The sequence below is a fragment of the Cydia strobilella genome, chromosome Z, assembly GCF_947568885.1.
Source record: "Cydia strobilella chromosome Z, ilCydStro3.1, whole genome shotgun sequence".
Taxonomy (NCBI): domain Eukaryota; kingdom Metazoa; phylum Arthropoda; class Insecta; order Lepidoptera; family Tortricidae; genus Cydia; species Cydia strobilella.
This window is the reverse complement of record NC_086068.1, coordinates 18,820,486-18,846,626: the sequence shown is the minus strand read 5'-3', so window position 1 is coordinate 18,846,626 and position 26,141 is coordinate 18,820,486. Positions and strand designations below refer to the sequence as shown.

The 26,141-nt window shown below is 36.2% G+C and overlaps 1 protein-coding gene across 1 annotated transcript in view; it reads right to left on the bottom strand.

The window, feature by feature from the left end:
• Positions 1 to 11,262: 11,262 nt before the first annotated feature.
• Positions 11,263 to 26,141, bottom strand: part of LOC134754284 (uncharacterized) — a 57,724-nt gene continuing 42,845 nt past the window's right edge. The window contains exons 10-11 of the mRNA XM_063690509.1: positions 16,659 to 16,826; positions 11,263 to 11,415 (exon numbers count right to left, since the gene is read on the bottom strand). Of these exons, the coding sequence (XP_063546579.1) occupies positions 11,294 to 11,415; positions 16,659 to 16,826 (290 nt within the window). The 3' untranslated portion in view covers positions 11,263 to 11,293. The remainder of the gene's footprint in view (positions 11,416 to 16,658; positions 16,827 to 26,141) is intronic.

The following is a 26,141-nucleotide window of genomic DNA, read 5'->3' as shown; positions in this document are numbered from 1 at the left end:
TCAGACTATAGTGAATTGTTGCCATATAAATGAGAATGATAGCGCCCTCTTGACAATGATCATATATTTCTGGCATGAATCTAGTATAACTGGATCGGTCATGAGGAGTGGGGGAAAATGACCGAACGGGATAGTCTTATGTATCTTTCAGTAGGAGTAGCAGAGAAAGCGCTGTTATTGTTTGTCCTTGTCATAGTTTCACTTTTCCACCGCTGCCACAACCGAGGTTGTGGCAAACAAATAAGTACGTGACATGTCATGTTTGTTCGTTGCTTGTTTAATTATCGTTGTTTTGTATGAAATTGTGCTTTCTCTTATGAAATATAGTGATGGTTAGCGTTTTGAATGCTTGAACTTTGATAAAATACTGGTGAATTGTTCTGTAATCGGCTGTAATAGCCGCTCTGAGCAAAAATATGAGATCATAACCTTTCACACGTAAGTACGGTATTTTACACCTTTCTCTTAACGCAATATGTGAGAATAACATCGTAAAATTACGTTACACTCAAAGCAATGTAGAATCAAACGATTTCAATAAAAATATCGCAATTATTTACGCAAATTAACAAAACATTATTTGTAAAATTATCCGCCCAAATTACGTAGGTAGGTAAGAGTCTGAGGTCAGCCATTTTTAAACTTCTTATTAATTTAGCTGCATAACAATCATGTTAGGGATACCAGATGAAAATATCATAATTTTATGGGTAATTTTGACCTCGAAGTTTTTTCGTACTTCTAATTCCAAAAAATAAATAAACAAATGTTGTGAAGATTAAATGTGGTGTACATTAATTGGTGTGATTGCGATTTGTGATTTGTTTAAATTAAAACTCACAATACATTTTATTTTACGTTTTATTTACTAAACATGTTTAGTTTTGTACCACCTGCGCGAATTATAGGAGGTATTTCATTGTTTATACGCCTAAAAAGAACGGCCCATTGACATTTTATTTAACAATTTTTTAATACCGTCAAACAAGCTAACTTTGCCTCCAGGGTAATCGCCCGAACGTGATATCAAATATTGGGGTAATTTTTACCAACATGGTATCCCCACGTTTATGACGTCATCTATGTCTATCCCTTACGGGCGCACGCGTATAGCTGGTCTATGTAATGCTAGGTCTATGATTTCTGGTCAGGCTTTATCTCCCTAAAATAGGTGGGGCGACCATCAGTTAATTTCCTTATTTGTCGAACGATCACTCTCGGAATTATTTGATTAACCGTACAAAATTTGTCACTCCCGATTTATACCAAAACAATACCAAACATGGTCTAGTAGCTTCACTGATGTAGATATCAAGATAGAATTGAGAGCCACAAAAAAGCTTTCAAGAGAGGTTATCTCGAAAACTATTCAAGATATCGAAAAACTTGACCAAATTAAACTTGTAACAATTTTAATCAGCTTTCGTTTTGTGTAAAAAGTCATGTCGATGTCGCTAAGACGCAAAGTTTCCAAGATATGTGAAAAACCGAAAAATAGGACGTTTAAACACCCCTCCCCCCCGCCGCTACGCTACGGCCGGGGACTTTGATATGTTCACCTTCTAACCTAAAAATTGTGTAACAAGCATTTCCCCCTATAACTGTTTTGAGCGTTCGTTGCCTGGCCTATAACGTAACATAAACTTACCATTTATGCAATAAAAGCAACGAATCGATCCACCGTGCGACAAACCCTGAGCTGAAGTGTTTAATAATGAGTTCAATGTGTGAACTACCCGGGGCGGGGTGAGCACAGAGGTGTCATTCTAAATAGCTCATCGAGCGCATGCGAGCGTTCGTCTGAGGCAAACTAGTGAAAACGAGGTACCCGTTTATACATGTTTATTGCTGGTTTCGCCGTGACCCGAGTCGAATGCTGGCTAAGCGATAGAAATGATTGCCCGGGCGGCACGCCGGCCCGCGGCAAAGCCGTTTGCAGTAAATCAAATACCAAGATAAACTATGCTCTCTAGGTGTTATTGGTTTAAATGATGACATCTAATAACATTAGGTAGGTACATATGTGTAACGTTGAACCTAAACTTAATAAATAGTTTAACATCACAAACATTAAATTTCAAACGAATATTTTTGTTTTTTGTCATAAATATTTTGTTCCATAAAGATCGTTACCCTAAACCTCCTTACAACCACTTGTCTACTACTCTAAAAGGAGTGGTACGACGAATACAATACAATCTTACAATACATTACATTGGGTACATCATATTTAAAAAGTAGCGTCCCGATCCAAATGGTTTCTACCTTATACCTATTTACCTATATTTACACCTAAATAACAAAATTGGGAACTAGGTACTAACTTTATTCTGTTAGCATAACTACTTCGGTTTGGTGCAAATGTAACAAGAGAGCTCGAGGGGAAAGCTTGCTGTTGCTCTGGTGACTAATAATCGTGGTTTCACCTAACGATGAAACTCGCGTATCGTCGAGTTCGTCCTATATATTGCAGCTTTCTGTGTCCTTCCTTTGTTACGCTGCGTCTTATATAAGCGAACAAGTCGCGAACGCGAAGCGAAGCGGCGCGGCGCGGCGAGCCCACGGCGTTCGCGTTCGCAACAAGATCGCCCACGCACACGCACGTAGGACACTTCTAATAGACACAAGTAACATTTTAGCGATAAAACTAGTTCTATAAAAGCCGACTATTATTTCGATTAAACACTGGTAACGATAGTGCGGCCTAAAATTTAGCGATATAGCACGCTATAACTCTCTTACAGTCGGAATTAGGGACCGACGTTAGTGCTTGAAGCTCTACAGTGTTTCATTTTATGTGCAATAGTGATAAACTAGTGATATAATAGTGCTACAATAGGGAATATTCTTGCCGGAAGTGATAATAAAGGGTTAAAGTAGCAGTATTTTTACTTATAGTTCTAATAACCTTGTAATATGTTATTTTGTATCACTTAGTGATAAACTAGTGATATAATAGTGCTAGAATAGGGATTATTCTTCCCGGAAGTGATAATAAAGGGTTAAAGAAGCAGTATTTTTACTTATAGTTCTAATAACCTTGTAATATGTTATCTTGTATCACTTACAGTATTACAAGAACGCTGCAGTAGTGAAAACAATCGTTTGTAGTTTTAAATGTCAAAATATTTAATACAATTTCCAATAATCACTCAGTGTTGCGTGACGTAGTCAGACAGATTGTTTATAATGGCGACAGCTTGATGGTTTATTGGAATTATTATTACCTGGTACACAGCAAACTTTCACGACACGTATTAGAGAATTCAACTGAAATTCTATTGCGGTTATTACTTTTCTGTCATTATATATGATATTTTACATCTCAATTTTCAAGCGCCTTGTAAATATACATGTTTTGATAAATTTTGTATACTAAAAATACTAGCCTAGTTTATTTTTTGTAAGTAAGTTAATTATAATCTTTAGTTTTGTGAATGGTTATGCTAAACATACTAGATATTGTAATATCAGAACAAAATTACCTTAACAATTACTGCTTTATTACTAGATATTTCAAGCATTTTTGTGTTTGTTTGTAAACAAAATGGCGTTTCACGTTCTAAACACATGGCTAACTCCAAAAGTGATAATTTTACTTTATGTAGAACTGACAACTTTAAAAAGGCTATATTTGATGTAGTATTCAACAATGTATCACGATAAACCATTAAAGGTTATAGAGAGAGGCATCTTATACCTGAAATACTTAAAAATAACTTTAAGCTGTAATAATGTTCGCACAAACACTCTTGAAGAGCTACGGTTCCATACTGCTGTTATAGCACTTCTAGCACTAAAAAACTACGTGATTTAACAGGGAAAATTATGTCGGTTGTATCACTATATTACTAAGAGCTATAAGAATTACTGTTGCCACTCCTAAATGGCTTAAGAGTATTTTTATAGCTGTTGTAACACTGTAGGCGGCATTAAGCACAAAAAGGTAAACATAACACGAGAGCTATAGCGCGAGTAACTTATAATGGGCACCCCAAAAGAACCTTCAGCGTTAAAATCTACTTAAAGTGGTAACCATAATATATAAAGAGGCAGCTAATACCACCTTATTACAGCCTTTAGCTGCATTATGCAATCATATGTCTATTATATCACCATACTAGCGCCAGTGTATTAATAAGACCGTTTATTTCCATAGTATCACCTAAAACTATTATTATGGGTCTTATAAAACTACTATGTCACTCAGGACTCTAAATGAGTTGCTGTTATGGCTAATGTGTTTGTTGGGACCTATAGAAGCGTGCGTGATACCTATAGAAGTCTTCTATAGGTATCAAAGGATTGATTCACCCCGCGCCGCATCGCTTCGCTTCGCGTTCGCGTGTTGTTCACCTACGTAGTACGCTGCGTTAGCTACGCTTGCTTTGTTGTGGATAACTGACAAAATCGTGATTCTAACAAGGCTCCAACTGCGACTACTAGCTTTCAGTAAGCCTGTGATTGTAAAGTACGTAACTGTTTGTATATACCAACTTTAGCCCCAGGAGTTTCCAATTATTAAATATGACACGGTTTAGCTTTGTGAACCTTTTTCTTTTTGTTACACCTTATAATATTAGACCAAATGCTAACCAAAACACTGGTTTAAAATTGTAGGTGGAAGACCATATCTTTAAAAAAAAACTTTTTTAACCCTAAACTTAGCAGTGTGCATTCTTATTGACCCAGTTAAATTAAGGGTTTCACTTCGGAATCGGAGATAATAAGCTGGAAACTCATATACACCTTCGTTATAACGCTTTAAAGGTTCTCTTAAAAATCTACGCAAAGATCGTGTGCGCGCCAGAAGTTATTCAAGGTCAAATGTCATACAAATAGGTTTTTAGCGGATATTAAAATTTCTATAGCTCCGATGTTATTTACATGTAGAAAAGAGTTGTAGAGCATACAATTTGCGATAATTAGGTACCAAAAATGTTTCCATGTGATTAGTCGTTTTCAAAATATACGGCATAGAAGGCGCAGCGGCCAGCCAAACGCACTATGACGCAAGGTTAGCTGGTAATCTCTGTGAATACAACATTCTATAGTTTTTAAATCGTTAAAATGACACTTGTGGGTCATACATAGATTCTAAACCAAAAGTTGCCCCTCCTGTGGACATTAGTTAACAGCTTGTGTGCATATAATGATTTTATGACTTAGTTTAATATAAAAAGGGTACCCCTTTATACAGGTTTAATCAGGAAATTAAGCTTTATAGCCTATAACTTTAGGTATTTCTACAGGAAAGAGGTACATTTTAAGTAATAATAATAATAATAAATGTTTTCACAAGCTTTTATTTAACTCTCGATGTTCGTATCTAACTATGAAACTTGGCTACAAAATTTACCCACCATTTCTCGGCTACTTAATTGTTTCAGATTGAGCTAAAATTTGGCATACATTATTAAAGATCGATGACAATGTAATAACATAGAGCTGATCTGTTGATGGGAACCTTAGATGGCCATAGGAACTCAGTGTACAATCGATTTCAATAATAACCTGTAAGTACGCCGTACGTATACTTAAATACCTGGACACAAGCGGTTACTTATTTTCTGCAGGACAGACAACTTTTAAAAGCCGTATTTGATCAATAAAAGATTATTAAATAACTTTATAGAAGGTATTATTAGGTATTATTCGCCAATATTCACGATTGACCTTGCTTCGAAGTCAAAGTCAATATAATCTTTATTCAAATAGGCCTACCAACAAGCACTTTTAAATTGTCAAGTTTTAAATATTACCTTCATCTAAATATCAGAGCAATTTATTGATGCAGTTATTATTATTCTTAAAAACATTGAATTATTATAGATATGTCAAACTTAATAATAAGAATTCACAAAAGGATCGTCAAACACCAAAATTGTATAAAAAATACTAGTCTAGAATCTTCATAGTACGTATGTCTGATCACTACGCTTTCTGTGCCCTACATCTCGAAAACGTCTCATCTCATGAAAAAATATTTGATATCTAACTTGTCGTAAATTTTATGCTCTACAACTCCTTCCTACATGTTAATAACATCAGAGCTATAGACATTTTGATATCCGCGAAAAACCGATTTGTATGACATTTGACCTTGAATAACTTCTGACGCGCACACGATCTATGCGTAGAGTTTTAAGAGAACCTTTAATACGTCATACCGAAGATGCCTAAGAGTTTCCAGCTTATTATCTATCATTCCGAGGTTGATCCCCTTTTTAGGCCTAAAATGACTGGCCCATATGCACGTTACACTTTTTTAAAATCTACGCAACTAGTTAACAGCCACATTAATTCGTGTTAACAGCCGAATATTATTTTTCCCCTCACTAGCCACTAGCACTAGCGGAAAGCGGAAAGCCGTCTTTCATCCTTTAAAACAAGCGGGTAAAAACGCATTTTATCCACTAGTGGGGAAAGTAATTTGACCTTAGATGGAGCGTGTTTAAGTAGCTTTTGACAGATAACAAAACGTAAAACGCTCATAATAATGGTTCGTTCGATATTAATTATCATAAATAAATGGTTTGAGAATTTAATAAAAAATACCAAATTTAGCTTTAGCGGGTTAGGGGAAGCCCCAACAGTCTCCTGCAGACCACGACCACGACCAGTGAAACCTGTGTCGAAACGTCGGTAAATAAAGGAACCAATAGTTATTTGTGCAACAAGAGAGGAAAGTTGGTTTTTCTTGCGAGTGTTTATTTTGAGTCCCGAGAAAGCGAAAGATTCTATAATTGAATCACGAGCGAAGCGAGTGATTCTAAGGTAGAATCTTGAGCGTAGCGAGGGACTCAAAAACACGAGATGTAAAATAACTTCTCTCGTGTTGCACACATAATTTTTCACCTCAGTAGTGAGAACATATTAAAGGTTAAAATGTATTCCGAATTACACAGAATAAAAAGAAAAAAAAAGTATTATAATATGTACGATACGATAAGATACGATACGATACGATACGTTACGAGACCGGACCGGACCGGACCGGACCTGACCGTACCGTACCGTACCGTACCGTACCGTACCGTACCGGACCGGACCGTACCGTACCGTACCGGACCGGACCGGACCGGACCGTACAGTACCGGACCGGACCGGACCGGACCGTACCGTACTGTACCGGACCGGACCGTACAGTACCGGACCGGACCGGACCGTACCGTACCGTACCGTACCGTACCGTACCGTACCGTACCATAAAAAAAATGTAATAAAAGTATGAAGTTCATGGCCTTCACTAAATTAAAAAGCTACATTGTTTCACTCCCTGGAGTGAGCTTTCCTCACTCCAGGGAGTGACGAAAGTAGGCTTGTTCGAGCTGCTGAGGTGAAAAATAAATTCGCGATAGACCCGTTTCTAAATGTGATTTATTTTATATTTGTGATCTCGAAAGTTTTAAATGTTATAGTCTCCTGCAGGTCGTGGCCGGGAGGCAGGCCAGCGCCTCGCCTCGGCAGGTTCAACGAGCTGCATGCTCCGAGTGTGCGTGAGCCTCGGTGAACCGCGCGCCACGGCTCTGTTATGCAGGGCTTTTAGCTTAGACCTTTGTTATTGTTATTAAGTAATACTAACTCATTTTAGTTGTAGTATCTTAGTTTTTTTAGTATTTAGTATTAATAATTTTAGTTTTAATTCTTAGTTAAGAACTTACTAACAATGCTATGGACCTATGAGTTGTCTGAAAATAAAGGCATTTTTTATTTTATTTATTTATTTATTTAATATTTAATGATTTTAAGTCATAAACCTTAAAATTCCATAATAAACATTTGTTTTTTATAATGATGTTGAATATAACTCTGAACGCACAAGTTGAGTCGATGCAATTTCAAAACGCATCGTCAGAAAAGTCAACATTGTCAACTTCAAACATTTTACTTTAAATTTTTTTTCACCGACTCCGACACGTAATTGAAGTGATTCCAGTGATGAAGATGATCTAACGCCTGTGGATGTTGCACTTTTCTCGCTATAGTGAGGGGAAAAGTTTTGTGTTACATACGGGTGCAAATTTATTTTACTTCTCGTGTGTTAAAACATTCAAAATACAACTTTGCACCCTTGTATAACAAATAACTATTTTGACGCATATTTTTTGACTCATTACTTTACTCAATTGGTAAAATAGTATTTTATACATTCGGCGGACTTATTGGACACGGTGTAAATATGAAGGGGTGACTTGTTGAGAACTCAAAAACTAAACTGATCATGTTCGCTATCCATTTAATGGATTTCTTAATCTATTTTTCTACGACTTTTTTCATATTTTATGGACCCATAATTTAAAAGTTAGAGGGGGACAGTGCAGTAGTGCAGGACAGTAAGTGAAAAATCATATCCTACCAGTGGGTACCCTAAAAAAAATTTTTTTAGATTTTATTTTACGACCTTTGTCGGTTTGATTGATTTATATATCTATGGCAAATTACAGCTTTCTAGCAATAAAGATCACGGAGCAAAGCCTCGGACAGACAGACAGACAGATGGACATGGCGAAACTATAAGGGTTCCTAGTTGACTACGGAACCCTAAAAATGACTCGAGAAAAAATAATAAGGCGATAAAGGCTTGTGTCGAAATGCTTTTTTGGCAAAATCTTATTATTATAATATTTATAATAAAGCCCAGACGCATTCACATTTGGATAACGGTTGACGTTTTGTGATTTTAAAGTCCAATGGTTACTTTATTTACATAAAATTATTCAGTTTTTTTCACACACTACACTATAGGTGCAGGTAACAATAGGTAGACCTAAAGTAGAGGCAAAGAGGATATAATAAGATAGAGCGGTACTGTCATAGTAAATTTTGTAACCACTGTAAATTCACTGCCATCTATCGACATACTTTAAAACTAAAAATGAAGATTTATAAAAATACGTTAAAATGTATTTAAATAGGTATGGATAAATTATTTTTTTATTTGCATTAATTATTTTTATATGATTTTGAGCCATGTTCTTTAACGGATATGCGTTAAAATTATAAATAACAAACGAAACCGTCAACGCCTTCTATACTAATAGGCCAAAACTAGTGGTGACATCTGATCGAGAATTAAATTTTCGTGATTTTCGGGGCACTTTTTTTCCTTAGACTGTATCCATCTATTACGGAGTTATATCTAAGTACCTTTGGTAGAGGTAAGGTACCTAAACTTTGTAGGTATCTAAGACAGAAATGTACTTTGGCCAGATAATCTTCAGTTCAAAGTAATTTATGAGATCGCCAGGATATATTGATATTTAAAATCGGAACGTTTTGGTGTGTTCAACCTAAATTTAAATTGACTAAGAGGGCACAGCCACGCGTAGTTTAGATAAACTACAGTTGTTCACAATTAGACGTAATGACTTCAACTTGGAGGATATATGGCACACGGTGTGCTATGGGGTGCCTTTATAGGTAAATAAAGGACTGACCGTCACAAGTTTCTCAAGTAGGTATGCTATAATATTGTGATATTAAATAGGATTAAATATTTACTAAGGTATTAAATTTACAATTAACAAGTTATATGTCTGCGGTTTTATTTCGTATAGTTCCTTCTTCTTTTTAAAAGTAAATAGTAAATATGAGATTCGGCAATTTCGGCATATACAACACGAGTATTTCATCCGGGCCAAAAAGCGAATTGGTTGACACCCCATTTAACAAAATCATCTCAATAGATTGACGCTACGGTGGAAACACAATGATTAGCAATCGTGACTCAGGATTTGTGAGTCTGCGTACCTATCGGAAAACAAATTAGTAGTACGTAGGACTTGTTTGACGTACGCGCTTACGCTTCTCTTACGTTACGAGTAGTCGAGTACGACGCCGTGTGCTGAGGGCCTAACAATTACGCTAAACGTAATTGCGAACTTTCATAACCACAACTATATATGCTTACTTTGTCTTATCTGTATTTTGTGTACCTGTTATTTTTCTAAATTTCTGTAGCAGTCATAATATACTACCAGTCTTAATAATGCAATTTCGTAGAAATTGGGTAAAGGTGAAAAAAAATCTCAAAATAAGGAGACGAATTATGTTGATTAAAACTATTTTTTCGTATTATTTCGTATATGAAAACATTAGACTCGTAGCATAAAATTCAAGGATGTTGTACAATGATCATCTTCATCAAATAGATAGTGACGGCCAAACTGGCTAAATATATGGAAACAACACAATATCCACTGTGACTGGCCACTCGTAGTCACCATCTATTTGATGCTCACTGTACATTTCGGGAAGTGGCCACATATATTCAGAATTCAAAAACATGTAACCGATTGTCCACTCATCATCTCATTAATATAATTAATAATAATATACATTCTGGATGCCTCACATTTGTGCAAATACAAGTGCCAGCACTTATAACGAGTAGATACATGCATATTTTACAGTTTTGAATATACTATTTCCGGATATTCCGTGAGCGTCAGGATGGCGGGTGGGCCTCGGCGATTTCAACGAACTAGTTATAAACATATTGTACCTTCAGTGTACCTTTAATAAAAACCAGTGTACTTCTCCCTAAAACGAGATATGGTACACTACATACAGGGTGGAGGCGCATCTGCGTGAGCTTCGAGTCACCAACTGGCGAGAGGTCGCACAGGATCGAGAAAAGTGGCGCTGTCTTGTGTCGGAGGCTGTCTCATTTTGGGTCGCTGAGCTAACGGAGTAAGTAAGTACACTGAAGGTGAAGGTGTTTATAAATATTTCGTTGAAATCGCCGAGGTCCACCCGCCATTCTGACGCTCACGATATTCCATTGTTGGCGAATTTCTAGGAAAAATAATTGATATTTCAAGACAAAACTTAATATTTCGTGGGTACACAATTTAATATTTCGTGTCATCAGAAAATAAACTAATAATTTCAACAAGGGCACATGTTATGTCATCATCATCCTCCTGGCGCTTGTCTCGTACTGCGATGGGGTCCGCGCAAATGAATGACCATGACTGACAAACATTGATAGTAATAATAGAAAAAAAAGGTCCCTAAATCTGCTGCTAGTTCTATTATCCCTTCGAATTTGCTCGAGAGACTTCAGTTGTGTCCCAGACAGCTGACAGCGAGGAAATAAAAGAGAATAGAGTTGTGTTTACTCTTGATTAACAATCGACTTTTGCATCAATTAATTTGACTATAGAAGTTGGTCGTCTCCGTCCGGTTAAATCTTACTATCGGATTTTCGAAGTGAAACTAAGATAAGGATATTAAAATACATGTATGAATTTAAAATTGTAATGTACTGGTAGTTGCATAGCAGTGTTCACTTCTTGGTGTCAACGACGTCGAACTCGCTGACCTGCGCCTCGACCAGCTGCTTGCTGCGCAGTTTGATGGTGGCGTGTCCTGGCACATTGGGGTCCTCCATTTCGAACTCGATCAGTCCTGTATTGTGACAACTACATTTCAAACGGCCATGCCAATACACACTGAATTAAGGCAAAGTTTCAATATTCTACGTACCTTGACAATTAGACCATTACTAATAGAAAGGTACTTAAATTCGTACAAAACCATTTTCGCTAAGTACATTAATAGTAAGTAAGTTTGTAAATTATTCGGCAAATGTCATGAAGCATTTTACTTTATGAGACGTACGAGTATGAAGAGATTGAAGAATCCAGAGGAAAAACAATAATACTAATATTTTTTGGAAATACTTAAGTACTTATGATATTTTTAGTAAGGTGGTTCGACTAGGTTACCCAAAGCTTAAACCTCGCTAGATGGCGTCACTTTCGCAAATTTTCAGGTTAATTTTTTTTGTGGAATAGTGTTGGTATCTGTATACTTAAAAGTATGTTTAGCGCACTCTTTACATAAATATTGAACTATTATAATAAACATTGAATACTTCATTATGTAAAAACCACCTTAAATGTCGACAGAGTGTTTCTGTCATGCTATTTCCTACTATTACTCACAGATGCAAACATTGTTTCCGTGATGCTTGTAGTAGACAATTTCATGCAGTGTAAGAATGCTGCAATGGCGTTGCGGTATGTTCGTGGAAATACGTGCAAGAGGATTCGGGTTCGAGACTGGTACGACAGGGGTACTTTTTTTATTTTGTCCTTTTTGTGTTATCTTTCTTATACCTTTTCTTCTTCGAATTCTTGTCCGATTCCGATATAACCGAAATATATTTCAGTGATATCGGAAACGGCTCTAACGATTTCGATGAAATTTGCTGTAAGGGGTTCGATCTAGCTAGGTCTTATCTTTGGGAAAACGAGCATTTTTGAGTTTCTACTTATGTTTTCCGAGCAAAGCTCGGTCTCCCAGATATTCAGTGTTATTAATAAATTAGTTTATTAACGTTTTATAAAAATATGTGACGTTTTGAACTAAAAGGTACCACATTGTCGGTTGTCGATTAGGTTGATTTCATTTTGAAGCTTTATGGAAATAGCGTAGCGTCTTATTGACAACAATAAGTAGGTACCCGTTTGGTTGAAAACGCCACATATATTGAAAACCTGACTTTCACAAATCTCACCTTTTTGGCTTCTTCCAACTCAGAATAACTAGCATATTTATATTGAATCCTGATGCTAATATATAAAACATGTCCCAAATATTTTTGTATAGAAGTTTTACTTTGTACTACGTCACGCAGACTGGTAAAATTTGTTGATACTAAAACATGACGTGATGGAATCGATATTTTAGGATATCTTTTTATGTTAGGATTAGGATGGAGAATACTGACGATTCTTAGTAGCACTAGCCCAAGGAAGTCCAGGTTTGTAAGTGTCAGATATCAGTTTTTTTTTCATCAGTTCTACAAGTAAAGCAATCACTTAATGCCCAGCCTCTATAGAATTTTTAAACTGGAAGGGTACGATGATAGATTTTATGCCAAATGTTGCAAAATTATATTGAATTGACATTGTAATAGTTACTTACGATACAAGTGCGGAAAAGAGAAAATTCGAAACGAGTGGCGATAAATTAAAACACGACCGGCAGGGAGTGTTTTAAATCGACACGAGTTGCGAATTACCTATTCGCACGTGTATCGTACAACGTTTTACAGTACATATGGCCCTTTAAACTTTCGACATATGCACGAAAAGTGTTCTTTACGCACTAGGGCGAGAAAGTTGCACCATATGTACAGTAATAGTTATTTGTTATACAAGGGTGCAAAGTTGTATTTTACCCGCGAGTGTGGAATTGATACACGAGCAAGCGAAATGATTCTATAGTTGAACCACGAGCGTAGCGAGTGGTTCTAAAATAGAATCCTGAGCGTAGCGAGTGTTTCAACACACGAGAAGTAAAATACATTTGCACCCGTGTGTAACACAAAACTTTTCCCCTCACTATAGCGAGGAAAGTGCAACATCCACAGGCGTTAGATCATCTTCGTCACTGGAATCGCTTTTTTTTTACGATAATACGATATTATAACAGAAAACTCCAAAAGTTGTGCATTTTTACGTGTCGGAGCCGGTGAGAAAAATTTTGTTGACAATGCTGACATTTCTGACGATGCGTTTTGAAATCGCATCGACTCAACTTGTGCGTTCAGAATTACATTCAACATCATTTAAAAAACAAATGTTTCTTATGGAATTTAAGGTTTATGACTTAAAATCATTAAATAAAGCCAAATTTGGTATTTTTTATTAAATTCTCAAACCATTTATTTAATGATAATTAATATCGAACGAACCATTATTATGAGCGTTTTACGTTTTGTTATCTGTCAAAAGCTACTTAAACCACAGAACTAGGATGACATAAGCATAAATTTTAGGACTGTGACTTAAACACGCTCCATCCAAGGTCAAATTACTTTCCCCACTAGTGGATAAAATGCGTTTTTCCCCGCTTGTTTTAAAGGATAAAAGACGGCTTTCCGAGCTAGTGAGGGGAAAAATACTTTTTAATACAGTTGCTCAAAGTGTTACTTTTCGTGGCTGTTTAGCGTACGGAAAGTTGGTTTTGCGCGAACTAGTGCTTTTTACTTTTCCATTTTTTTAAAAATTTTACTTGTTCCAAATCATGACTACTTATTGATGAGTGTTAATATTAGTTTCCTTTAAACGTCGTAATCAACATAAAAACCTACTGTTAATGTAAGAATACGAAAAATATGCATATTTCATATTTTATTAATTACCTCTTCACCATTATAAGTATTATAACACGTTTATTTTTTAATGTTAAAAACCGTTCTTAATAAGTTGTCTAAATGGAACGGAACTTACGGAACGCCTGTCAAAGAAGAGGCGTATTTTCTTACTGCAAGAATAAATAAATAATAAATATAAATAAATAAATATTATAGGACATTCTTACACAGATTGACCAAGTCCCACGGTAAGCCCAAGGAGGCTTGTGTTATGGGTACTCAGACAACGATATATATAATATATAAATACTTAAATACATAGAAAACACCCATGACTCGGGAACAAATATCTGTGCTCATCACACAAATAAATGCCCTTACCGGGATTCGAACCCAGGACCATCGGCTTCACAGGCAGGGTAACTACCCACTAGGCCAGACCAGTCGTCAAAATGAGAATGTTTTTTTAAGTTTCCAAAGGCAACATTCGATATTGTTTTTATAAATATACGATACACAAATAATCGTAAATAATGATATTTAGGTAATAATAGTACAATGTTTTAATATTTACAATTGTTTCTGTCTTATAGAACATGCATTTGAAAAAAAAAACTTTCATTGAAGTGGGTTTAATAAAAATCTATTCTAGTCGAATAAAAGCTAGAAAAACACCTCTTCATAATGTCAATGTCAATGATGTCACAGAATTAAAAATATAGAAGTTTCGAATTCCATTCCTTACTTGTTGCTTTTCTTATTTTTTCGCAACTGTATTAAAAAACGGCGTTCGATACACGTGCGGTAATGTCATTCCGCACTAGCATCGAAATGTACTATTTTAGTACATATGTTGCTACTACATATACGTTACCGCCCTAGTGCGGTAATTAGTACAATACGTGCATATGTCGAAAATGTAAAGGGCCATAATTATGTAGTAAAACGTTGTACAATACACGTGCGAAAAGGTAATTCGCAACTCGTGTCGATTAAAACACTTCCTTCGGTCGTGTTTCAATTTATCGCCACTCGTTGCCAATTTCCTATCTTTCGCACTTGTATCGTAATGTACTAATAATAAAGAAGTAATTGTAAAATAAAATTAAACTTTTTATATATATTTTTTTTTATTCAAGTACAGTGAGTAACAACATTGCATGGCCTTCTTATTATAACTATTATAGAAAACGGGATATTTATCATGTTTATTTATATTATTTTTTATTTCTCGATATTTTGGCCGGTCTTGCAAGACCGGTCGTTGTGGAGATCCCTGGGGAGGCCTATGTCCAGCAGTGGATGTCTTGTTGGTGTAGATGGATTCACAAAACAAATGAAATAACATTTTTTCATATTTGTTATCCGTAGTTGTCTCTGTACCTGAAAGAAAAATAATATCATGATAGCACAAAATCTCTAATGTTATAGGAAGAAAGATGATGCAACAATATGGATTCTAATAAAGTTATCACTTACTTACATGGTAGTAATAATTGTGTTTTTCATTCATATACAAAATTCCATCATTTTCAACCCTAGGAAAGTTTTTATTTTATTGCAGTGAGGATGTCCTGATTTTTTCTGGCTAATGAAGGAAAACATTCAATTTCCAAGATTGCCTCTTCATTTTACACAATACCTAAAAAAACCTAGATATATATAGGTATATATATAGGTATTGTTCACTGCTTATTATCCTAGCATTATGGAAGAAGTGAGAATTATTTTCTAAAAAGATCGGCACGAGAAAATTACAATGTACAATGAAGGAGTGAAACTGTACCTTACGACTTACGACACTTCACCATCATGAATTTCTCTTCAATTGAGTGTGAATTTTCCTGGATTTTCGCGGGCCAGAATACCGATGATTTTTGTAACTTGATTTAGACGTTGCTATCATTTTTAATCCACAAATTCCACAATCGAAGTGACAAGTCACAGTAAACATAACCCCATGTGTCAGTGTCAACAAAAAATGCACTAAACATGACGGCACTGCAACTCGCGTCAATAATGGTCGGCGGAACGGCGCGACGTTGCCACTCCAGGCACTTCATAGAGTGCCTGGAGTGGCAACGTCGCACGCCACGTATTTGTACACGACATTTTTGACACACACATACGTAAAATTGATGAAAAGATAACGTTGATTTATGCATGATTTCTGTATGAAACAAAGTTTTTCTATTAATTTAGCGCAAACGAATATTCGAAAGTAGATAAATGCAAGAATATTTATGTCGTAATAGTGTGTAGTGACTTAATTAATGCCGATTGAATTTTGTATGAAAATTGAACCACTTATGAAATAAAAAAATAAGTACGATATTTTGAATTTTTCTAAATACACCACGTATTTAGTAAATATGCTAATAGTAACTTCTTCCGCATTTTTAAATACGTCATATATAACGTATTTAAAAATACGGATTTTGTACCATATATGGTACAAAATAAAACTTAAAAAAATGTAAGTTAAAAAACCGAAACAAAATGTGAAGTAAGTAATAATAGTAATAAAGTAGTAAGAGCTAGTGACCTCCTTCGGCGACCACTTCCTCCTTGTAGTTGTCGCGCATGAAGCGCGCCAGTATGTTGTGGTAGAACAGGTTGGCGGCCAGCCGGTCCTCGCGCGACACCTCCATCTTGGCCAGCGCGCTCACCAGCACGTTGATCTTCTGCTTCGCCGTCGCCAGCAACTTGTCGACTGCACCACACACATATTTATTCCTTCCACGCAATACGGTTATATAACAGAACAGGTTGACTTTTTAGAATACCTATTGTCATCCACGGAGGCGCAACTTATTTACTTACACCTTTTATTTCTGAATTACCTAGTTTGAGAAATTAGACACGTCGTGGAACTCGATGTCATGGGTCTCCAATAGGTGGTTTAGACAGCAAAGTCAAAGTAAAATGATTATGATTAGAGCTGTCTATTAGGTATGTGTCTAAAGTATGTATGTATGTAAATTAATTGCGTAACAGGGTTGTAATATAATGATTCACGCATGATTTTATCATAATTAGTAGTAGGCCAGGAAATAAATGCCCAAAAAAAGGTATAGAGGGAAATGCAAGGAACACAATTTTTAACTTCGTAGTTTTGTTTGGACCCAGTTAGGAGATGAACATATCAAAAGTCCCCGGCCATAACCCTGGTGCTGGGGGGAGAGGGGGGTTTGAAGGTTCCATTTTTCGGTTTTTCGATTATATCTCGGAAACTATGCGTCTGAGCGACTTGGCCACTTATACAAAATGAAAAGAGATTTAATTTGCTACAAGTTTTATTCAGTCAAGTTTTTCGATATCTTGTATAGTTTTTGAGATATCTATCTGCTCTTCAAGGTTTATTTAGGGCTCATTTTTATCTTGTTTATCTACATCGGTAAAGCTGCTAGGCCGAGTTTGGGATCGTTTTCGTATAAATCGGGGGTGCTGAATTCATTTATGGTATCAACATTGACACCATTCCTAAGTAAAAACAAAATTTAATAAAATGATTTTTTTATAAAACTCCTCTTTACGCTTAAACCGCCGAACCGATTTCGTTGAAATTTGGTACAGAGATGGATTGAGTCCCGGGACAATACATAGGATAGTTTTTATAACCAAAATCATCTTTTAAGGGTGTGAAATGTGGGGTGGAAATTTGTATGGGGAATCAATAACCGCTGAACCTATTTAAATAATATTTGGGATGGTCTACATGTTTGATTTAGTTGATAATGATACCAAACATGACTTCAAACCTAAATTTAAACAGTATTAACCTCAGGAATTCAACTTCGGCGAAGAAGCTGAATTCCCCTCACACCAAATTTCACACCTTCAAATTTTTGAGATAAAAACTATATTATATCCTGTCTCGGGACTTAAAACACCTATTTAAGCGTGAAGAGGACTTTAAAAAAAGTTATTTGTTTAAAGTTTATATGTTTTTACTTAGGAAAGGTGTATTGTTGATACTACAAATGAATTCAGCACCCCAGATTTATACGAAAACGTTACCAAACCCGGCCTAGCAGCTTTACTGATGTAGATAATCAAGATAAAAATGAGAGCCCTAAATAAACCTTCAAGAGCGGATATCTCAAAAACTATACAAGATATCGAAAAACTTGACTGAATAAAACTTGTAACAAATTAAATCTCTTTTCATTTTGTATAAGTGGCCAAGTCGCTCAGACGCATAGTTTCCGAGATATAATTGAAAAACCGAAAAATTGAACCTTCAAACCCCCCTCTCCCCCCCCAGCACCAGGGTTACGGCCGGGGACTTTTGATATGTTCATCTCCTAACTAGTCCAAACAAAGCTACGAAGTTAAAAAATGTGTTCCTTGCATTTCCCTCTGTACCTTCTTATTGCTTGGCCTATAGTTACTTACTGTATAAATAATTTGGGCTGGTATGCTAGCCGTATGAGAGTGCGACTTTCAATCCGGAAGTTGTACTAGTTTTCCGGAACTTATGTTTCAAATACAAAAAATCAGCACAATACAAGTAATGAATGTTAATTAAAGCTTAATAATGAATTTGAGCTCTGTTTCCAGACATTAGTTCGCAATTCTATTGATAATTTAACTGATGTATATATAAACTTTTTACGGTTTAAAGTACTTTATTACGTGCACTCTAGTTAAGAACAGTGGATTTGAATCCTCGTATCTTCCAGAACATTTGAAAAGAACCAACATGCCACTTAGCTTTCTGTTCCTTGGCTATTCTATTATTATTACGAGCTGGAAAAGATTAGTAATAAATGCCGTGATGCCCATGATATATTCAAAATTATTTTTTAACAAGCAGAAACGTCTGCGAACGATACTATTAAGCTTAGAGTGAAAAAAATTACTGCCTTGGGTGAGACTTGGACTCACTATTGGAGATACTACTGGAGTTTCTATCCAGAGGCCGTGAGTTCAAGTTTCATCCAAGGCAGTATTTTTTCCACTTTTAAATTTATTCTAAGCTTTATGATATATTCAGTCGCTGCGCCGCGCCGTACAAGCCAATAGTTTAGTCAGAACGTCTGATTCAGATTGTAATTTCTTGTCGGTTGTTGTTCTTAATCGGGCTCCAAGTCAGTTGTAGCCAAAACCTTCCACTTCCATTCCACTCATTCACTGATAAGCTTTAATTGTAGCGTAGCGCAACTGTGTAGCCGATAGGCGGTCAAATATTCACGGTGTGTAGCGAGCGTGTAGCGAAAATGCTTCGTTACTAAGGAGAAGTGTGTCGTTAGCGCTGAGTGGCTGAATCTGATCGTATCCTATCCTAGGTTGTATCATTAATATGTAAAAATTGACTGGCATTCACTACCATTCAAATGTGTGGTCTACAAAAATAATAAATTGCCTAAACAGGTGTTTAGACATACAAAATACGATAAAAAAACAAACTCAATAATCCTGCCCAATGGGATGTAAAAACATAACCCAGAAATCTGCAACCCTTTTCACTTGAACCGTAAAAGCGGTTTAGTTTATATTCGGCCGGTTGATACGACTGAGTTTGCAAAATGTGTAAATATGTACATAAATATGCTAGCAGTGTGTATATGTTCTTTTTAACCGACTTCAATTTCATAGAAGGAGGAGGTTCTGTATTCGGTTTGGGCTAATTTTTTTTAATGTATGTTCACCGATTACTCCGAGACCCGTGGTTCGATTTGAGGTGGATTTGAGTAATTCTTTTTTTATTCGAAAGGACCTACTTCCAAGTTGGTCCCATATTAATCTGGATCTGATCTGATGATGGGATCCCTGGGGAATTGAGGGAACTCCTCAATTTTTAAAGGCACATGTATGGTGATTTTTGTATTTTCTTAAGCAACTTGAGCATTTTCTCTCGAAAACGACCAATTTGATTAAGTGGGTCTGATGATGATGATTGTTTTGATGATAGTGATGATGATTTTTCTCAATGTAGGATGTTTAGCGATTACTCCGAGACCCGTGGTCCGACTTGAACAATTTTTTTTTTTAATTAAAAAGGAACTACCTCTAAGGTGGTCCCACATTAATCTGGTGCTGTTATGATGATGGGATCCATTAGGAATTGAGGTAACTCCTCAATTTTTAAAGGCACATGTATGGTTATTTAGGTGTTTTCTTAAGCAACTCGAGCATTTTCTCTCGTAAAACTACCAATTTGATGAAGTGGAGCTGATGATGATGATTGTTTTGATGATAATGATTTCAGCGATTACTCCGGCACCCATGATCCGATTTGAGTAGTTCTTTTCCTATTTGAAAGAAGTTACCTCCAAGGTATTTTCGTAACATTTTTGGTTTTGATCTGATGATGGAATCCGTGAGGAATTGAGGAAACTCCTCAATTTTTAAAGGCACGTGTATGGTGATTTCGGTGTTTTCTAAAGTAACTCAAGCATTTCCTTCCAATAACCACCGATTTGATGTAGTGCAACGGTAGCCTAACCACGAGTTTGACACTAAATATTCGCTAGCGTCTTTGTAACTTACTTTGTACACTAATATCGGTACGAGCGAGATGCAAAAACAGTAAATTACGCACACGATAGCGAATATATCAATGTCAAACTCGTGGTAAGGCTATTGATGATGAAGACCACGGACGAAATGTGGAACTTCCCTCGTATGTGTATTATGATTTTTGATGTAGGTAGTGGAAACAACCAAAGAGACTTAGAGGTGAGGGGTAGGAGTGAGAGGTGAAGGTAGAGTGTATTAGTGTTTGGGGGGTTTGAGGTTGGGGGTTGAGGGGAGGTGAGTTGATGGGTCGGGGACTGAGAGGTTGGGACTTACGGGATTGGGGGTTAGGGTTAGGAGTTAAGGGGTCTGGGGTTAGAGGTCGGGGAATGGCGGTTGAAGGGTTGGTGGTTTAGGGTCGAGGGGTTCAGTGATCAGGGGTTGATGTGCTGTGAGGTTGAGTGATCAGGGGATTTGAGGGATTGGGTCAGTGGCGGGGCGGAGAATGGATTTAGTGACAGGAATGATTTCCCAGACGGACTCGAGGAAAATTCTGATTATTTAATAAAGTTTACGAATTTAGAGTTCAACATGATTATGTTTTTTATTCATGCGCCACGCTCTTAACAATGTCTTAAAACTAAAAATGGAATAATAAGAACTTATTTAAAAAAAGATAAACCGACTTCAAAAAGGATGAAATAAAATATTATCCTTTTTAGGGTTTCGTGTTTAAGTATATGCGTTACCAACTGATATGTTTGAAGTCGGTGCCAAGCCAAGTAGTAACAATGCCAGTCAAAAATAATCAGCTTTATCGAATTTAAACTGTTGTGAGACATACTAACATTAAATCACTAAAACACGAGTCGCGAGTGACTAAAACAAGTGTCTAAACCGTAAAATGATTTAATAAAATCAGCTTTATGTCTATAAATCCCATTACAACTGTACAAATATTATAAACGTGAAAGTAATTCTGTCTGCCTCTTTGTACCTTTTCATGGCTAAACAACTGAATCGCTTTAGCTGAAATTTGGCATGAAGGTTCCTTGAATTGTTTTATATTTTGAAATGTAGTCCTCTGAATAAGCGACAGAAAATAACTCAGTCCCAATCCCACACTTGCGTGCTATGGACTGTTCAAGAATTAAGTAGTAAGAAATGCTCTTTAAAAAATACGACGAAAAATAAACGCATTAGATTTACACTAATGTGCCGACAAGCATGGTAAGAATTGCGCCAAGAAGGTTCAACCGTGTGTTCTGTTCTGAGGTGTGTTCTTAAATACCTACAGAAAGTTCGTTTATTGTCGTCGTGTAACGCTGCGTCTTACATAGGCGAACACTCGCGAACGCGAAGCGAAGCGATGCGGCCGGCCCGAGGCGTTCGCGTTCGCAACGAGATCGCCCACGTAGGACACTTCTATAGGTATCAAAGGATTAATTAAGGCGCCGTGCCGCGCCGTTTTGCATTCGCGTGTTGTTCGCCTACGTAGTACGCTGCGTTAGGCAATCCAACGTACATACTTATATAGCCGCATCCTTATCGAATTGCACCAAAATCACTATGAATATATGGTTCATAATTATTTGGCTCGGCACCGACTTCAAACATATCAGTTGGTAACGCATATAGTTAAACACGGAACCCTAAAAAGGATAATATTTTATTTCATCCTTTTTGAAGTCGGTTTATTTATTTTTTTATAAAAGTTTTTTATTTTATAGGGCCGACTGGAACGATATGTACGAGTATCGCATTATTGAAATCAAAATATGACTTGATACATGTACAGAATGTAGTGCATAATTGTTTTCCATCGTATTTTCTCGGGAACGTTCGTATTTGTCATGCTACTTCAGTCAACCTCAGTACATTTTGTACCGACCGACACACTGAAATAGCAAGACACGTTCGTACGTTTCCGTGAAAATACGATGGAAAATAATTATGCACTACATCTGTAGGTAACTGAAATATGTATAAAACTATTGTCTACCGCTTACTTGCAGTTGGTAAAGAAATTACGTAGTTTACGTAGTTAGTACGATGTTTAATTAGAAGGTAGCTGAGATTTGAGACAATAACGGGTTTAAATTTAAAAGTGGAAAAATTACTGCCTTGGGTGAGACTTGATCCAGAGGCCGTGAGTTCAAGTCTCACCCAAGGCAGTAATTTTTCCACTTTTAAATTTATTCTAAGCTTAATAGCATCGATCGCAGACGTTTCTGCTTGTTAAAAATTAATAACGGGTTTATTTTTACTTACTTAAAAACCCCTCGTATGCGAATAATCATTAAATAAATTAATTTGTTCATTGAAAAAGTGACCTTGACATTAAAACAATAGATTTAAATTCCCACGCACGTATCCGTTTCTAGGCATACGAAGGGTTAACCTAATACAAACTAGCTTCACGCAGCCATGCTTTCAACTAGACCTTAGCTGACCATAATAACTCCTTACTAACCCCCTTAGGTATACGGTAAACTATAGTCGTGCACAAAGTTAGTCTTAGAGCGTTTCAAACGCCGCGCCGCCTTCCCCTGAAATGGTTATGCATTTCCACTAAAATCAGCTGACATTTTACTTTACACTGCATGATAGCCTCTCTACAGACCTTGCAACAACGGCCTGCTATTTTAATTTAATAACAGAGCTTGCAACAAATGCCATGCGGTTTTAGATAGTTGCAACGAATACAATTGATCGAATCTTGGTGAGGATTGTAGATACATTTTGCGATATGTTGTATAATCTTTAATAACAAAAAAACGACTTCTCAAAACAATTTGAAATGCCATATCAATTATTGGCTGATCAGGTATATATTACAGGTATACATTTCGTACACGTTTTCTAGTAACATTTTGTTTTTATAAGGGCCGCAGTTCTAACCTAACCTAACCCACTTCTCTGATAGCAGTTCGATTCTGTGAGGACCTAAGTTAAAACCTAACCTAACCCACTTAATATCTAGTAGCATATCGTTTCTGTAAGCGTCGCAGTTATAACTCTCCAGGTCCGAGTTCAGGTTCGGGTCCGAACCGGGTCGGGGTCCGAGTCCAGGTACGTGTCCGGGTCCCAGTCCAACTCGAAATCGAAATCGCCAAACGTGTACTATGCGTCGTTGAAGAGTTCCGTTCTGATCATCATCAGCAGTTCCACTTAATCAAGTGCGACAGTTTTTAATGTAAATGCTTCATTTTCTGATGAAAATACAAAAATCTCTATATATGCCTTTAAGATTTGAGGAGTTCCATCATCAGAACTCGAGCTTGACAAAAATGTGTCTTGAAAACTTAACTTGCTTAACAAACAACGAAGAGGACACATCGCCAAACGTGAACTATGCGTGGTTGAAAAGTTCCATTCTGATCATCATCAGCAGTTTCACTTCATCAAATGTCAATGCTTGATTTGTTGATGAAAATACTAAAATCACTATATGTATTGGGCTGGGGCTTGCGGTGGGACAGTGGGACTTAGTCAATCTGTGTAAGAATGTCCTATAATATTTATACATTATTTACTTAATTTTAATTTAATGTATGCCTTTAATATAGGGTATTTGACAACATTAAAAATATATAACGAATTGCTGTCATCCTGAAAGATAATAAACTAATAAAGTATATTTCACTATATTTGAATGTAAATTATGTTAAGTTTTTGGAAAATAAACGTAAGAAAATTTAATATTTTTTGAAATTTCATCAGGGACGTGAACGCTCTGTGATTGGTCAACGCTCGGATGACGTCACACGCGGTTTTAACTGTTTTATTTGTATTTAGTTAATTTTAGTTATTGTTCCACAGTTTTCTGATATATTCCGATTTATCCGTATATCTAGTAGCACAATATTCATAATAATCTCAAAATGGAGCCGAAATATGTGAAAGCTGATAGTGGCAACCTATCAGACATAGACGCATTAATGGTTGCACTTTTCTTTAAAGATAATCCGGATTACTATGTTGCGGAACTTAGAAATGTAAAAACAGCTGTGTGAGTATACGTAGAAATTGTTTATTTACGAACATTTCGATTTCGATGATACGAATACGACGACGATATATATATATATAGAATACGATGACGAGAATAGTATCTCCATACTGCACTTTAGTTTGAAAGAAAAAGTATGCTACTAACTACCTACTATAATGCTGAAAGAGCTATGTTATGAGGTTATGTAGTAATACATTAAATACCTATATCTTGTTTCGTTAAATACAACAAAATCCGCTGCTTTAACTACCATATTTTTTTACAGTTAAATTATTACTTACATCGAAGTGGTCTTCACACATAAAAACATTTGTATGCGCTAAAATGCTCTTTGGGTCTCTTCGCGCTAGTTTTAACCACATTTTTCTTTTTTGGGATTCGTTGGAACGGAAAAAAACAATCTATCTGAATTTTTTATAGTCGTACTTGAACATTGCGGCACTATACACCATTTATATACCATTTTACAGTGAAATAATCAATTCAATGCACATAAACCATAAGATTTACTAAGGTCATTGACTGAGTTTACTCGTGTGTGACGTCACACGTGTCACGTGATTAGCCCCTTTGCAAAAACAGCGTTTAAGGCGCGTTCAAAATAAATAAACTTTAACATTGTTTTTTTATATTTAATACAGGAAATTACAAGGAAATATCAATGTAGTGTAATTATTAAGTCATAAACAATAAATTAAAACCATTTTCAAAAATTAGTCAAATAGCCTATTTGAGGAGTACCCTCGATTCCTCATTTTTAACCGACTTCAAGATTTCAAAGGAGGTTCTCAATTCGGTTGTTTTTTTTTATGTTTGTTACTCCATAACTCCGTCATTTCTGGACCGATTTTGAAAATTCTTTTTTTGATTGTAAGTATATACATACAGATTGGTCCCGTTTTTATCAAAAAGCAGTGCTGATGATGGGATCCATGAGGAATCGAGGGAAGTCCTCAAATGTTAAAGGCATACATATAGTGATTTTAGTATTTTCATCAACAAATCAAGCACTTACATTTAAAAACTTGACATATGATGAAGTGGAACTGCTGATGATGATCAGAAAGGAACTCTTCAATGACGCAGTTCACGTTTGGCGATTTGTCCTCTTCGTTATGTTTGTTAAGCAAGTTAGGTTTTCAAGAAACATTTTTGTCAAGCTCGAGTTCTGGTGATGGGATCCATGAGGAATCGAGGGAACTCCTCAAATGTGAAAGACATACATATAGTGATTTTTGTATTTTTATAAACAAATCCAGCACTTCCATTTTAAAAAGTGACATTTGATGAAGTGGAACTGCTGATGATGATCAGAACGGAACTCTTCAATGACTCATAGTTCACGTTTGGCGATTTGTCCTCTTCGTTATGTTTGTTAAGCAAGTTAGGTTTTCAACAAACATTTTTGTCAAGCTCGAGTTCTGATGATGGGATCCATAAGGAATCGAGGGAACTCCTCAAATGTGGAAGGCATACATATAGTGATGTTTGTATTTTTATAAACAAATCCAGCACTTCCATTTTAAAAAGTGACATTTGATGAAATGGAAA